Here is a 17,726-nt window from a genome sequence, read left to right as displayed (position 1 = left end):
ATTTTAATTTACCAGACCCATATGCATTGGGTGCGTAACCGGATTAGGGCGCCCACCCACGGTGTTCAGAATGACCGAACTCGCATTTAGATTATGGTAATTAATCTTAACAGAACATGCAAGTCGAGGATGCAACGCCGTGTGTCCTTACCGCTCACTTTGAAGCTGTTAGAATAACTGTCCACGTTTACTTTTCCTCAGCCAACAAGACGAGTAATGAACAGCTAAATCACTAGCCTTTGCAGGCGGAGCGTGAGTTAAGTTTGGGGAAGTACATTTTCACCATTTAAAAGAATGCACCTTTTTATAATAAAGCATTCCATGCGTCATCACATTTACAGACTTATGTGATGAGTAGATTGGATAGTCATACTTTAGGCAAATAATAGAACTCAATCACTGTTTGCAAAAAAGACTGTTCAATGCATGGCTGAGCGTGTATAGTGTAGAGACCTGGGCTATAGGCTATATCAGAAGTTTTTCTTTGCACAGGAAAAACACATTTCATGCAGTTATAGTTCACTTTATATGACTGGAGACATAAGCAGAATCTGTTTTTATTATGGCAAATTACAGGGTAGCCTACTCTGCTGACACTGATAAACAGATCAATAAAAACAATGTCCATATAAGAGGCCAATGAGAAGGAGAGAGACGACTTAGAATGACGTTCATCTAAACTGGAGGAGGAAATGATTGTCCGAAAACCAACTTTTATGTGGCACTGACCCAACAATGATAGAGTGGATATGCGCAGTGCGCGCTCACCAGGGATATGGCCGATGCTCTCAGCTGATGCCAATAAGATAGGCTTTTAGGCCTACTGTTCGCTCAATTAAGTTGAGTATTTTGATTAATGTGAAGTCCATCTTTTTTACTGAACAAAAATATGAAAGCAACATGTAAAGTGTTGGTCCCATGTTTCATGAGCTGAAATAAAAGATCCCAGAAATGGTCCATAGCCACAAAAAGCTTATTTCTCTCAAATTCTGTTCACAAATTAGTTTACATCCCTTTTTAGTGAGCATTTCTCCTTTCCCAAGATAATCCATCCACCTGACAGGTGTGAGGGAGCGCGCAATTGGCATGCTGACTACAAAGCTGTTGCCAGAGAATTGAATGTTAATTTCTCTACCATAAGCAGTCTCCAACGTCGTTTTAGAAAAATTGGCAGTACGTACAACCGTACGGGAGGAGCAGGTAAGCAGCATGGCGGAGCGGCACTCCAAAATACAAACATTTCTGATAAATATGTTATATTGCAATAGGCAGTTCTCCTGCAAACCCTACTAATGAAAGTTTACCAATACCTTGCAGTGTGCAAAAAAATCCAGAAAATGTGCTATTAACAACTTTGAGCTTACCCAAACTGGAGAAGCTGGATAAATCACATGACAGCCTGTGGGATCTGGAATCTTTCATTGACCAATACTACCATTCCGACTGCGACATGGATTGCGGGGATTCCTTAACTCAGGCTGGCCATAATAACCAAGACACCGGGATCTCTGCCATAAAGCCTGCCAAAAGATTTAGGAACTCATCCAGTGACACGGTGGATTTAAACAACTCCACTGGCGATGACGTCAACGCGTCCAAAGTAAGTGTTCTGGTCTCCATAACTCAAAAGCTGTCTGTTTTTAGATGAATTGAGAAAGAACCTAGCTGACTTCAACATTGCCATCGCTTTCAGTAACAAACAACTTGAGGATATGCTCAAAGAGAATAAAACGCTAAGGGGCACTGTTGACAAATTGGAAATCTAAGTAAACAGAGTCCTTCAAGAGACCGTGCTAGATACGCAGTATGAGGGGATAACTTAATATTCTCTGGCACTGAAAAGGTTAAATCTAGAAACCGTGAGGCGTCTGTGCACAAGTTCATATCTACTGATCTGACAATTTCACTAGACCAGCTACAATGAATTACATTTTCACAAGTACATAGAATAGAAAGCACATCCCACCATGGCCCGTGCCCCATAGTAGCTTGTTTTCAGCACTTCCAGCAGAAAATCAAGGTACAAAGAAAGGAAGTCAGCTCAAAGGCACAAACTATGGAATGAACGACCACCTCCGTAAAGAAATCAGAGAAAGAAGGAAAATACTTTACCCAATGTAAAAAATAAATAAAAAATGCAGACAAATGAGTAGAAGCTTCTCTATCTATGGTGGTTGATAAACTGTACAGTACCAGTCAAAAGTTTGGACACCTACTCGTTCAAGGGTTTTTCTTTATTTTTACTAGTGAAGACATCAGAACTATGGAATAACACACGGAATCATATAGTAAAAAATTGTTAAACAAATTGAAATACACTGCTCAAAAAAATAAAGGGAACACTAAAATAACACATCCTAGATCTGAATGAATGAAATATTCTTATTAAATACTTAAATACTTTTCTTTACATAGTTGAATATGCTGACAACAAAATCACACAAAAGTGATCAATGGAAATCAAATTTATCAACCCACAGAGGTCTGGATTTGGAGTCACACTCAAAATTAAAGTGGAAAACCACACTACAGGCTGATCCAACTTTGATATAATGTCCTTAAAACAAGTCAAAATGAGGCTCAGTAGTGTGTGTGGCCTCCACGTGCCTGTATGACCTCCCTACAACGCCTGGGCATGCTCCTGATGAGGTGGCGGATGGTTTCCTGCGGGATCTCCTCCCAGACCTGGACTAAAGCATCCGCCAACTCCTGGACAGTCTGTGGTGCAACGTGGCGTTGGTGGATGGAGCGAGACATGATGTCCCAGATGTGCTCAATTGGATTCAGGTCTGGGGAACGGGCGGGCCAGTCCATAGCATCAATGCCTTCCTCTTGCAGGAAATGCTGACACACTCCAGCCACATGAGATCTAGCATTGTCTTGTATTAGGAGGAACCCAGGGCCAACCGCACCAGCATATGGTCTCACAAGGGGTCTGACGATCTCATCTCGGTACCTAATGGCAGTCAGGCTACCTCTGGCGAGCACATGGAGGTGCCACCCCACACCATGACACCCCACACCCCCAAAGAAATGCCGCCCCACACCATGACTGACCCACCGCCAAACCGGTCATGCTGGAGGATGTTGCAGGCAGCAGAACGTTCTCCACGGCATCTCCAGACTCACATCTGTCACATCTGTCACGTGCTCAGTGTGAACCTGCTTTCATCTGTGAAGAGCACAGGGCGCCAGTGGCGAATTTGCCAATCTTGGTGTTCTCTGGCAAATGCCAAACGTCCTGCACGGTGTTGGGCTGTAAGCCCAACCCCCACCTGTGGATGTCGGGCCCTCATACCACCCTCATGGAGTCTGTTTCTGACCGTTTGAGCAGACATATGCACATTTGTGGCCTGCTGGAGGTCATTTTGCAGGGCTCTGGCAGTGCTCCTCCTTGCACAAAGGTGGAGGTAGCGGTCCTGCTGCTGGGTTGTTGCCCTCCTACGGCCTCCTCCACGTCTCCTGATGTACTGGCCTGTCTCCTGGTAGCGCATCCATGCTCTGGACACTACGCTGACAGACACAGCAAACCTTCTTGCCACAGCTCGCATTGATGTGCCATCCTGGATGAGCTGCACTACCTGAGCCACTTGTGTGGGTTGTAGACTCCGTCTCATGCTACCACTCGAGTGAAAGCACCGCCAGCATTCAAGAGTGACCAAAACATCAGCCAGGAAGCATAGGAACTGAGAAGTGGTCTGTGGTCACCACCTGCAGAACCACTCCTTTATTGGGGGTGTCTTGCTAATTGCCTATAATTTCCACCTGTTGTCTATTCCATTTGCACAACAGCATGGGAACTTTATTGTCAATCAGTGTTGCTTCCTAAGTGGACAGTTTGATTTCACAGAAGTGTGAATGACTTGGAGTTACATTGTGTTGTTTAAGTGTTCCCTTTATTTTTTTGAGCAGTGTATATGTTTTATATTTGAGATTCTTCAAGTAGCCAACCTTTGCCTTGATCACAGCTTTGCATACTTTTGTGATTCTCTCAACCAGCTTCATGAGGTAATCACCTGGAATGCATTTCCATTAACGGGTGTGCCTTGTTAAAAGATAATTTGTGGAATTTCTTTCCTTAATGCGTTTGAGCCAATCAGTTGTGTTGTGACAAGGTAGTGGTGGTATACAGAAGCCCTATTTGGTAAAAGACCAAGTCCATATTATGGAGATAATCGCTCAATTAAGCAAAGAGAAATGACAGTCCATTACTTTTAAGGCACGAAGGTCAGTCAATTCAGAACATTTCAACAACTTTGACAGTTTCTTCAAGTGCAGTCGCAAAACCATCAAGCGCTATGATGAAACTGGCAATCATGAGGACCGCCACAGGAAAGGAAGACCCAGAGTTACCTCTGCTGTAGAGGATAAGTTCATTAGAGTTAGCAGCATCATAAATTGCAGCCCAAATAAATGCTTCAGAGTTCAATGAACAAACCCGTCTCAAGATGAACTGTTCAGAGGAGACTGATTGAATCACTGCTGCAAAGAAACCACTACTAAAGGACAACAATAAGAAGAATAGATGCTTGGGCCAAGAAGACGAACAATGGACATTAGACTGGTGGAAAGCGGTCCTTTTGGTCTTATGAGTCCAAATGTGAGGTTTTTGGTTCCAACCGCTATGTCTGTGAGGCACAGAGTTGGTGAATGGATGATCTCCGCAGAAGCATGGAGGAGCTGTGTGGGTGTGCTTTGCTGGTGACACTGTCAGTGATTTATTTAGAATTCAAGGCACACTTAACCAGCATGGCTACCACAGCATTCTGCAGCGATATACCATCTCATCTGGTTTGGGCATAGTGGGACTAGCCATTTGTTTTTCAACAGGACAATGACCCAACACGCCTCCAGGCTGTGTAAGGGCTATTTGACCAAGACTGAAAGTGATGGATTGCTGCGTCAGATGATCTGGCCTACACAATCACCCGACCTCAACCAAATTGACATGGTTTGGGTGGAGTTGGACCATAGAATGAAGGAAAAGCAGCCAACAAGTGCTCATGATATGTGGGAGCTCTTTAAAGACTGTTGGAAAAGCAGGTGAAGCTGGTTGAGAGAATGCCAAGATTGTGCAAAGCTGTCATCAATGCAAAGGTGGTAACTTTGAAGAATCTAAAATACCACATGATACTACATGATTACAAAATACTACATGATTCCATGTGTGTTATTTCATAGTTTTGATGTCTTGACTATAATTTTACAATTTAGAAAATAGTTTTAAAAAACTGAAAAACCCTTGTAGGTGTGTCCAAACTTTTGACTGGTTCTGTATATTGATGGGCAGCGTCTCTAGGGTGTTTGATAAACTGTACATCGATGGTCAGCTATATAGAGATGCCAAGGAAACACCATGGCACTTCTGATGGGTCACATTGGCTAATTTTAGGCCTAACCAGAGCATGTTGCAGAAGTATTCAGACCCTTTGACTTTTTCCACATTTTATGTTAAACCCTTATTCTAAAATGCATTCATTTATTTTCTTGTCAGTCTACACACAGTACCCCATAATGACAAAGCAAAAAGTTAAAAAAAAAAAAATAAAATAAAAACATTTTTGCAAATATAGAAAAAATAAATTACGTAAGTATTCACACCCTTTGCTATGAGACTCGAAATTGAGCTCAACTGCATCTTGTTTCCATTGGTCATCCTTGATGTTCCTACAACTTGATTGGAGTCCACCTGTGGTAAATTCAATTGATTGGACATGATTTGGAAAGGCACACACCTGTCTATATAAAAGGTCCCACAGTTGATATGTCAGCGCAAAAACCAAACCATGAGGTTGAAGGAATTGTCCATAGAGCTCCAGGATTGTGTCGAAGCACAGATCTGGGGAAGGGTACCAAACAATTTCTGCAGCATTGAAGGTCCCCAAGAACACAGTGGCCTCCATCATTCTTAAATTGAAGAAGTTTGTAACCACCAAACTCTTCCTTGTGCTGGCCGCCTGGTCAAACTGAGCAATTTGGGGAGAAGAGCCTTGGTCAGGCAGGTAATCAAGAACCCGATGGTCACTCTGACAGAGCTCCAGAGTTCCTCTGTGGAGATGGGAGAACCTTCCAGAACGACAGCCGTCTCTGGTGGAGTGCTGCAATCAGGCGTTTATGATAGTGGCAAGACGGAAGCCACTCCTTAGTAAAATGCGCAACAGCCCGCTTGGAGTTTGCCAAAAGCCACCTAAAGGGCTCTCCGACCATGAGAAACAAGATTCTCTGGTCTGATGAAACCTAGATTGAACTCTTTGGCCTGAATGCCAAGCGTCACATCTGGAGGAGACCTGGCACCATCCCTATGGTGGAGTATGCTGATGGCAGCATCATGCTGTGGGGATGTTTTTTAGCAGCAGGGACTGGGAGACTAGTCAGGATTGGGGAAAAGATGAATGGAGAAAAGTACAGAGATATCCTTGTTGAAAACCTGCTCCAGAGCACTCAGGACCTCAGACACGGCCAAGACAGCGCAGTAGTGGTTTCGGGACGTCTCTGAATGTCCTTGAGTGGCCCGGCCTGAGCCTGGACTTGACCCCGATCTAATATCGCTAGAGAGACCTGAAAATAGCTGTGCAGCGACGCTCCCCATCCAACCTGGTAGAGTTTGAGAGGATCTGCAGTGCAGAGAAGAATGGGAGGACCTCCCCAAATACAGTTGTGCCAAGCTTATAGCGTCATACCCAAGAAGACTATAATCGCTGCCTAAGGTGCTGTAACAAGGTACTGAGTAAAGTGTCTGAATACTTATGTAAATGTGATTTATTTATTTTTAATACATTTGAGAGAAAAAATCTAAACCTGTTTTTGCTTTGTCATTATGGTGTATTGTGTGTAGATTGAAGAAAACCCTTTTTATTTAATACATTTTAGGATTTGTAAATTAACAAAATGTGGAAAAAGTCAAGAGGTCTGACTACTTTCTGAATGCACTGTATATAGTATGTATAACCAGGTAGTAGAAGCCTAAGTATTTTTGTCTGTTAGTTTACTCCAATTAGGGATGATGGGGTTACCGGGAAAATAATAAAACAAATATATATATTTACCAAAAAGTATATAGGGGATTGGAAATGATGCAGACAATTACACTGTGGCTTCTATCAACAATATTAAAGCTGATCAACTGGCCTCACAACCGCAGATCACATGTAACCTCGACCAGTCCAGGACCTCCACATTTGGCTTCTTCATCTGCGGGATCGACTGAGACCAGCCACCCAGACAGCTGATAAAACTGTGGGTTTGCACAACCAAATAATTTCTGCTCAAACTGTCAGAAACCGTCTGGGGGCTCGTCCTCCTTACCAGGGTCTTGACCGGACTGCGGTTCGGCGTCGTAACTAACTTCAGTGGGCAAATGCTCACCTTCAATGGCCACTGGCACACTGGAGATGTGTGCTCTTCATGGATGAATCCCGGTTTCAACTGGGGCCGGCAGATGGCAGACAGTGTGTATAGCGTTGTGTGGGCAAGCGGTGTGCTGATGTCAATGCTGTGAACAAAGTGCCCCATGGTGTCAGTGGGGTTATGGTATAGGCAGCCATAAGCTATGGACAATTAACATAAGTGCATTTTATCGATGGCAATTTGAATGCACAGAGAAACCGTGCCGAGTTTCTGAGGCCCATTGTTGTGCTATTCGTCCGCCGCCATCGCCTCTTGTTTCAGCATGATAATGCACGGCCGGCCCCATGTCGCTATTCCTAGAAGCTGAAACTGTCCATGGCCTGCATACTCACAAGACATGTCACCCACTGAGCATGTTTGGGATGCTCTGGATCGACATGTACGACAGCGTGTTCCAGTTCCCGCCAATATTTAGCATCTTCACACATCCATTGAACAGGAGTGGGACAACATTCCACAGGCCACAATCAACAGCCTGATCAATTCAATGCAACGGAGATGTGTCCTGCAGCATGAGGCAAATGGTGGTCACACCAGATACTAACTGGTTTTCTGATCCACACCCAACTTTTGTTTTTAAGGTATCTATGACCAACGGATGCATATCTGTATTCCCAGTCATGTGAAATCCATAGATTAGGGCCTAATGCATTTATTTTAATGAACTGATTTCCTTATTTGAACTGTAACTCAGTAAAATCTTGGAAATTGTTGCATTTATAATTTTGTTTAGTGTATATTGTAGCCTGACTAGTTATCGGTTTAGCTATTATTAGCATGTATTCATTTTTTTGTCATTTTCCCAAAAACTTTACACTGACACTCGCAAATACTGTAAGGCCATACAAAGTTGATTTCCTTTTTGGAACGATTCAAATGAATAATTTAACCAACAAAACAAACAGCTCACTTCGCCATTGTGTTCCTTGGGATTCTGCTCAAGTTTAATCAAATTTTTGAATCACGAACAGTAATATTTTGAAACATTATTGGATGTAGCCTTTTTTGGATTATGTGGCAGCAATACTTCCAGTTGATTTGGGCTTCCAATGTATTGCAGCTCAGTAGATGCTAGTCAGCCTGCACACAAAACACTTCTAAGGTAGTTAAGATACAGTTGACTGTACTATAAGGGAGCAGTTCCTGGAAGAAAACAAAAAAAAAGTGGGCTTGCTTCAGCTGTATTAAAATATTTTTTGCCTTCTGTAGCCATTTGAACTTTGATACATTGAATGAAGAAATGATTTTATAAAGGCATAAAATGGATTCAGTTGTAATGTTGCAATGTTTTACAACAAGGGTGGTCAACCATCCTCCAGGAGAGCTACTTTGTGTGCTGGGTTTCTTTCCAGTCCCCCTCTAACAAACCACATTTCAGAAATGAGCTGCTCAACCAGACCTCGATAAAATGACACTGATGTGTTTGAGCAGTAGCTCTCCAAGCTGACTGACCACATGTTTTATATAGTTACCTAACATGTATTCTACTTTGTTGGGGGGGGGGTTAAGTGCCTTGCACAGCAACAGGAGATACATGGGATCAGAGGTTAGCCTCCCAGTGTTGATACCACATGTTTGCTTACTTTTTTATACTTGCATAGCTACGCCGCCTATTTGTTGATCATGGAAATGTGGTTAAAAGTCGTGAAGTCATGTAAAAATCATGAAATTCTAACCGTAGCTCCTGTTCCGTTTCATCTTTTGAAAGCCTCTTCTTTCACATTAAAAACGATGATTATTAAGAGGATCCAGAGGGCCGCAGGTGGTTTTGAAGTCTCCCTTTCTCTTTCTGTCTCGCTCTTCCCCTCTGCTCGGTCTCGTTACCTTGCTCTCTTTCTCTACCCTGTCTCTGTGTCTCTCCTCTATCTCTGTCTAATTGAAGCCTATCCGGTGTATCTAGGTCCAGTTCTTCTGTTGTCCCCTAGCTGACTGGTCCTCTGTGTTCTGTGTCTGAGACAACAGCCAGGCCTGTTAGGGGCTGGAGCTCTGACAAACAGAAGGCCTAATGGCAGGATGGATGCCAGAGACGCACAAACATCCCTGGATATAAATAAACACATACACACAAAATGCTAGGGCGCACACACACACACACACACACACACAACTGCACGTACGCACCCACACACTCATCTTACCCCAGACGCTTTTTGACGAAAGCACCGTCACGCGTTCCTCTTCTTACTCACTTATTCCTCTGGGACCCTGTACCAAACCCAGTGTCTCTGACAGCAGCTCTGAAACAGAGCCTGGTAGAGCAGGAACACATGCTTTCATCAAGCCTTCCTTCTCCATATCACGGTCCGAATACACAGGCCATGTTTTCATATTGACCCCAACATTTATTACTACACCAAACCCAGAGATTGCCATGAAACCGGCTCGTTGTGTAGTTTGATTGTACAGACAGGTACATGGTATGGATTAAAGTGGGATGTTTTGAGGAGCAGTGAAGACAAAACAGCCTCCATGGGGGGAAGCGCGTAACTATCAAGGCTAGCGCCGAGCTGCGTTTGGTTTGACGAGTGTTTTGAGGACTAGGGCTGTGTTCCAAATGGCACCTTAATCCCTTCATAGAGCCCCATAGGGCTCTGGTCAGAAGTAGTGCACTATAAGGGGAATAGGGTCCATTTGCGACGCAACCCTAGAGGTTTATCCTCACTGAGAAACCATTGCCTATATCACATTTTGTCTCGTGTTATAGGTCGTGTTTAGATTTTGTTTGTCTTAGTAACACATGCAATAACATGTTATGTTATACTCATGTAATTTAGCTTATGTCGTATAGCGTCCAGTTCTCCTGTATCTATATGCGTCGATCGACACAGCATGGATCTGTAGCACCTGTCAGTGAAGTGGGATGGATGTTGGCCAGATGATCTCATGGTTGTTAAATCGCCCATCAATATCTTGCCACAAGTCTGTCACTAGATGCATATGAATTCCCCCAGACCTGAAAATCTATTGCTGCCAATTTGTTAGAAATCGATAAAACTCTGAATGAAAAGCAAGCCTGGATATGGAGTAAAGTTAGACCAGCATCAATTCCAGGACGTTATTTGAACAAATGTCTTTGGCATGTGTCATAACATTTTTCATGGCCCCCTGGTGTAACATAACCATATCTGTGTCAAATGTTTGCGATGCTTTTTCCTGTGACGAAATCGGCCTTAAATGGGTAAGAAGGAGACCTGGGAGTGAGCCTACTATAACAGGGCCCTTGTGTGATATAAAGCAGTATTTATTGTTTTATTATTTTAAGAAACTAGACTACAGGGACACTAGGTGAAAGTTTGCATACACATACAGTGCATTCGGAAAGTATTCAGACCCCTTCACTTTTTCCACATTTTGTTACGTCACAGCCTTATTCTAAAATGGATTCAATTGTTTTTTCCTCATCAATCTACACACCCCATAATGACAAAGCGAAAACAGGTTTATATAATCTTTTTTGCAAATTTATTCAAAATAAAAAACCGATACCTTATCTACATCAGTATTCAGACCCTTTGCTATGAGACTCGAAATTGAGCTCAGGTGCATCCTGTTTCCATTGATCATCGTTGAGATGTTTCTACAACTTGATTGTAGTCCACCGTGGTAAATTCAATTGATTGGACATGATTTGGAAAGACACACACCTGCCTATATAAGGTCTCACAGTTGACAGTGCATGTCAGTGCAAAAACCAAGCCATGAGGTTGAAGGAATTGTCCATAGACACAGGATTGTGTCGGCATGGATCTGGGGAAGGATACCATTTCTGCAGCATTGAAGGTCCCCAAGAACACAGTGGCCTTCCTCCTTTTTAAATTGAAGAAATTTAGAACCACCAAGATAATTCCTATAGCTGGCCGCCCAGCCAAACTAAGCAATAGCGGAGAAGGGCCTTGGTCAGGGAGATGACCAGTGGTCGCTCTTACAGAGCTTCAGAGTTTCTCCCATCTCTGCAGCACTCCACCAATCAGGCCTTCATGGTGGAGTGGCCAGACGAAAGCCACTCCTCGGTAAAAGGCACATGACAGGGGTGGTGGTGGCAGCATCATGCTTGTGGGGATGTTTTTCAGCGGCAGGAACTGGGAGACTAGTCATGATCGAGGCAAAGATGAACGGAGCAAAGTACAGAGAGATCCTTGATGAAAACCTGCTCCAGAGCGCTCAGGACTCTGACTGGGGTGATGGTTCACCTTCCAACAGGACAATGACCCTAAGCATACAGCCAGGACAACGCAGGAGTGGCTTCGGGACAAGTCTCTGAATATCCTTGAGTGGCCCAGCCAGAGCCCGGGCTTGGACCCGATCGAACATCTCTGGAGAGACCTGAAAATAGCTATGCAGCAACGCTTCCCATCCAACCTGACAGAGCTTGAGAGGATTTGCAGAGAAGAAAAACAGGTGTGCCAAGCTTCTAGCGTCATACAAAATCTGAGTCCCGACCCTAACCCGCTATTATAGAAAATGCACTGTAAGGTACTGTCAGAGACTGCAGAATGTTTTTATTGACAGGGGGTGTAGGATTTATTTTGCCTGATTTAGATATGTTTCTGCTTATAATTTGTATAATCTATAATTACATTTCATGCAGCTCCTCTTCTGTCCTCGTATGTTGCCCTAGAAGACTAAATTAACCCTTGCTCACCAGGCCGTCATAAATCGATAGAATGAGTGCTTCAATCTAGTTGACATCGGTAAAGTTCTCTGTCATCTCTGCTTCTTTCGTGGTGCAAAGACGTTTAGGGACTGAGGAGAAAATACAAAAGCAAACTTTTTTTAAAATAAAACTGCAAAGATTTTCTGTGCAAAATGTTTAAATAACATCCGTTTGACAGGTTGTAAGGAAATAGAAAGCTCTGAAATCGACCCAACAAGTTTTTGATAAGATTTCAGTTCAGCTTGGGTGCATATTCTATGTGGATGACATGCTATCAGCTTTTATGATGCTGATAAAGATAGCACCTCTACAGACGGTATATTACTGCACATTTTTGTTCTCTTAAGATGCTGGAAGAAAATCATATTTCTCCACTCTTGTTCCAGAGAGAACATTTTACCTACATTTGGTGTATCATTCATTTTACTGCAAGTAATGCTTTATTCGGCAGGAGTTCATATTAAGGCTATGTAAGAGGTTATAGTCCTACAGTCAGTGTCCAGATTTCCGTATCCATTTAACCCATCGGTACAGTAGGCTACAGGTCCCCTTGACGTGCCATAGGTCAATATGACTTCCCCGTCATGTGACAGTTGAATTTGTACAGCGCCTCACAATCATCACACTTAACGTACAGTAGCTGGCACTGCTATCGTCCTCTTTTACCACTTCACCAAATCTTTCCTAAACATTACTGTTCTATCCCTCCCTTCTCTTTATTTTCAGCTCTTCATTTCACAGCTTTTCTCTTATTGAATTCAACTCTGACATTGTCTTTTTTTGCCTCTTTAGTTCCCAGAAGCATTTGGTGATTGGAGTGAAGGCTATTTGGCTCGTGTACAGTTAGGCCCTAAAGCTTAGGCTTATGCACTAATGCCACATAACCTAAAAAAAAAATGAAAGAGAACCTCAATGTAGCCTGTAGTTAGAACTTGCGCAAGAATGATACATTCATGGATTTTTTTAATGGTTTTCAACCAGCCCACCCTTAATCAACACAATATTTCATTACCTTAGACCCGCCCACCCCGCTGATATAACCGCAGGGACTGCGGGTTATGAGTTAACCCGCACATCACTAACATACAGTGCATATAGAAAGTTAGCCGCTAGCGGGACAACTTCCGGGGAAACTGGAGGGTGCGCAATTCAAATAAATAATCAGAAATATTATGGATTTTAAACATTTATGTACATGTGTCTTATTTTGGCTGAAAGCTTAAATTCTTGCTAATCTAACAGCACTGTTTGATTAACAGTAGCTATTACTGTGAAAACATGCTATGCGATTGTTTGAGGATGGCGCCCCACATCAAAATATTTGTCCACCGGCACATGTTTCATGCATTCACAAATAACGATTAAATATTCACTTACTTTTTGATAATCTTCATCTGATTTGTCATCCGAATGGTCCCAACTATAATATGTAGTGTCATTTTTGTTAGATAAAATCCTTCTTTATATCCCAAAAAGTAAATTTAGTTGGCGCCATTGATTTGAGTAATCCACTCGTTCAACATGCAGAGAAAGGAATCTGAAAATCTACCCCTAAACTTTGTTTCAACAAGTCAAAATATATTTATATTTACTCCTCAGATATCCTAAAATGTAATCAAACTATAATATTTCTTACGGAAAGAACTATGTTCAATAGGGAAATGATTTTAGCAGGTGCGTAATGTCTTCATGTCGCACGCAAACACGATTTTCCAAGACTGTCCTTCTGCTAAAACTGATATTTCTTATTTGTTTTTGAAGTTACAAGCCTGAAACCTTGAACATAGACTGCTGACAACCCTGTGGAAGCCATAGGAATAGCATCCAGGGAGCTAATTGTCTTACTCTTGCATTTCTAAGAGGATGGTCTCTCCAAAAATAAGTTGAATTGTTTTTTTCTTTGGATTTTCTTCTTTCATATCTATTGTGTTATAATCTCCTACATTATTTTTAATGTTTCTACCAACTTCAAAGTGTTTTCTTTCCAACGGTACCAATTATATACATATCCAGGCTTCAGGGCCTGAGCTATAGGCAGTTTACTTTGGGCACGTCATTCAGACAGGAAGTGGAGAAAAAAGGGGCCTAGCCCAGCCCTAAGAAGTTAATAAATATATATTTATTTTTTTACCCCTACAGGGCTACACAACCTACTCCACATTTTCAAAGTGAATGAATATTTAACACAAAAAAATTACAAATAAAAATGAAATATCATAATTGGAAGTCTCAGTCCCCTGAGTTAATACTTGGTGGAAGCACCTTTGGCAGCTGGGAATCATTTGTAATAAGATTTGACCAACTTTGCACAATTTTTAGGGCAACATACACTGAGTGTATAAAACATTAGGAACACCTTCATAATATTGAGTTGCACCCCTTTTGCCCTCAGAACAGCCTCAATTCGTTGGGGCATGGACTCTTCAAGATGTCTACAGTGTTTCACAGGGATGCTGGCCCATGTTGACTCCAATGCTTCCCACAGTTGTCAAGTTGGCTGGATGTTCTTTGGGTGGTGGGCCATTCTTTATACACACAGGAAACTGTTGAGCGTGAAAGCAGCGTTACAGTTATTGACACGCTCATACCGGTGTTCCTGGCACCTACTACCATACACCGGTCAAAGGCACTTAAACTTTTTGTCTTGCACATTTACCCTCTGAATGGCACACATACACAATCTTAAAAATCATTGTTTTGCCTGTTTTCTCCCCTTCATCTACACTGATTGAAGTAGAGTGAACAAGTGGCATCAATAAGGCATAACTTTCACCTGTTAAGTCTGTTATTGAAACAGCAGGTGTTCCTAATGTTTTGTATACTCTGTGTATATCCATTTGTTTTTGTCAATTTGCTCAAGCTCATTACATTTGCTTGGTAATAGTTGATTGACATCAATATTCTTTTAAAGCAGATTTAGGGCAAAACTGAGACTAGACCATTCAACATCTCTTGGAAAGCCATTCTGGCATGTCTTTACCTGGACTTTGCTCCTTTCATATTTATTTTGATCCCCAGTCCTTGCCGATGACGAGCATCAAATCAAATGTTATGCATCACATACATGTGTTTTAGCAGATGTTATTGCGGGTGTAGCGAAATGCTTGTGTTTCTGTCTCCAACAGTGCAGTAATATTAAAACAAGTAATATCTAAAATACACACAATCTAAAGTAAAAGAATGGAATGAAGAATATATAACTATTTAGATGAGCAATTTCAGAGTGACATAGACTAAGATACAGTAGAATAGTATAGAATACAGTATATACATATGAGATGAGTAATGCAAAATATGTGAAGATTATTAAAGTCACTAGTGTTCCAATTATTAAAGTGGCCAGTCATTTCAAGTCTATGTATATAGGGCAACAGCCTCTGTGCTAGTGATGGCTGTTTAACAGTCTGATGGCCTTGAGTTAGAAGCTGTTTTTCAGTCTCGTTCCCAGCTTTGATGCACCTGTACTGACCTCGCATACCCATAACATGATGCTGCCACCATGATACTTGGAAATACTCAAGAATCAACAACATTGCATTCACTCCGTTACTGGCCTCTATGACAAAGTGAAAAGAAAGAAGCCTGTGTTTAAAATTTAAAAAAATAAAAATTCCAATCCAAATGATCCATTCTGTTTGCAACAAGGCTGTTAAGTAATACTGCAAGACATCACAGCAAATAATGTAACGTTTTTGCCTAAACTACAGGGTTGGGTCAAATCCAACAACACAGAGTGAAACCCTATTTTATTTTCAAGTATTGTGTTGGCAGCACCATGTTATGTTATGTTATGTTATATCCTTGTCATCGGCAGGGACTGGGGAGTTTGTCAGGATCAAAACTAATATGAAAGGAGTTTGAGGAAAACCTGCCTCAGTTTTCTGAAAACCTAATCCTGGGGTGGTTGTATTTTTCAGCAAGACAATTCTACACATTTTTATGCCAAAGACATGCCAAGAGGTGTTGAGTGGTCTACTCTCAATCCTGACTTAAATATGATTAAAAATCAGAGACGAGGTTTAAATATTGCTGTCCGTCAATGATTCCCAACCTAATGCTTGAGCAATTTTGACATTAACAATGGCTGTATGTTGCCTTAAGAGTTGTGCAAAGTTGGTAGAACCAAATGATTCACAGCTGTAATTGCTGCCAAAGGTGCTTCCACCAATTATCTCAGGGGATGGAGATTTATCCAATTATGTCAGTCATATTTTTTATTATTTTTTTAAAACATTTTCTCTAACTTTCGTTCACTTTGAAAATGTGGAGTAGGTTGTGTAGATCTGTAGGGATTTTTTTTATTTATTTAATCCCTTTTCAGATTTAGTTTTAAGGCAGCAAAATGTCACGGGTGTGTAGGCTTTCTATAGGCACTGTGCATACACACTCACACATAATACTCAATAATTAACTCGTCATACATTTTCTATGTATGTTTTGTATTCGATCTCTGTACGGAGATGGCGGCAATTTTTTTTTTAAAGGATTTCTAAGTAACCCTGCAGAATGGCAGGGTAATCCTTTGATGCTGCTGTTGTGGTTGACTATTCCCAGTTCCTTAGCTCAACATCAATCTCTTTCTCTCCCTCTCTTTCTGCAGAAGTATGCACAAGCTCACCCAGTTGGAGAGGCTGGACTTGGGGAGTAACGAGTTCACTGAAGTGGTGAGTGTCTCTCTGTCCTGCCCTCGGCTGAACCTCAGTCCTCTAAAGTCATTGGCTTCCTGAATGGTTGTAAATTAATTGAGCTCTCATTTCTCTCCCTTTCTGTCCCTCTCTCTGTGTCTCTCGCTCTCCCCACTCTTTCTTTCCATTGTCTCACTGTCTTTCCCGACTCTCTTTCCCTCTCTTGCCCCTACCCCCAGCCTGAGGTATTGGAGCAGCTCACTGGAATCAAAGAGCTGTGGATGGATGGAAACAGACTGACGTTCCTACCAGGGGTAAGATGATAAACTGCCATTCAACTCCCCACAGGCTTATTCTTCCTGTGCACCTTCACACCATCTGTCCTGTCCTACATACAGTATGGTGGTAAAACATTCCCCAGAGACACAAACTGTGTGTTAACTCAAAACTGTTAAAGCCAACACAGTACGATTTTATTAAAGACGTTTTGCTCCCTGTCCAACGTCATAAGAGTCATGTCGCTAATGACGGATCCACAGACCAATTAATCTGTTGGTTCGACGTCATTGTGTGACCCAAACAATTGTTTTGCTGTGGCTCGTCGTCATCAGTACGTGTTGCGTAATGCCTCTCGCTCTTTTTCGCTCATGGAAATGGCCAGCTTGTTTGATAAATAGGTCATAATTAAAACATTAGCGCGCCGCAAGCATTTCGACAGCAACCCCGTAATCACAGGCTCTCCCTAGATTAGGATTACTGAATACTGCCTGGCCTCACTGTAGAACATTATTAAAGAATGCCTCATAAACCATGCCTAGGAATGCTGTGATGTACACTGCATTTCACTGCGCTAGTGTTTGTTATAATGACATTGAAATGACTGTTTAATTAAGAAACCAAACGCTCATCAAAACACGGCAGCCAGACCATTCTTTCTCCTTTCCTTTTGTCTTTCGTTCATTTCCATGAAAGCAGGCTCATATTAGGTTGTACTTTTGTCGATCTGTTTGTTTGTACACGTGTGTGTGTGTACACGTTTG

At 42.0% G+C, this 17,726-nt stretch overlaps 1 protein-coding gene across 4 annotated transcripts in view; it reads left to right on the top strand.

Annotated features, from left to right (window-relative positions):
* The window catches only part of LOC139388647 (erbin-like), a 129,971-nt gene that overhangs the window by 76,568 nt on the left and 35,677 nt on the right, over nt 1-17,726 (top strand). For all 4 annotated transcript variants that reach the window (XM_071135437.1, XM_071135435.1, XM_071135436.1 and 1 more), the window contains exons 8-9: nt 16,662-16,725; nt 16,926-17,000. In XM_071135437.1, coding sequence (XP_070991538.1) covers nt 16,662-16,725; nt 16,926-17,000 — 139 coding nt within the window. The remainder of the gene's footprint in view (nt 1-16,661; nt 16,726-16,925; nt 17,001-17,726) is intronic.

Source organism: Oncorhynchus clarkii, chromosome 29 (genome assembly GCF_045791955.1).
Source record: "Oncorhynchus clarkii lewisi isolate Uvic-CL-2024 chromosome 29, UVic_Ocla_1.0, whole genome shotgun sequence".
NCBI lineage: Eukaryota > Metazoa > Chordata > Actinopteri > Salmoniformes > Salmonidae > Oncorhynchus > Oncorhynchus clarkii.
Note: the sequence above shows the minus strand (reverse complement) of the source record. Positions and strands in the feature narration are given on the sequence as shown.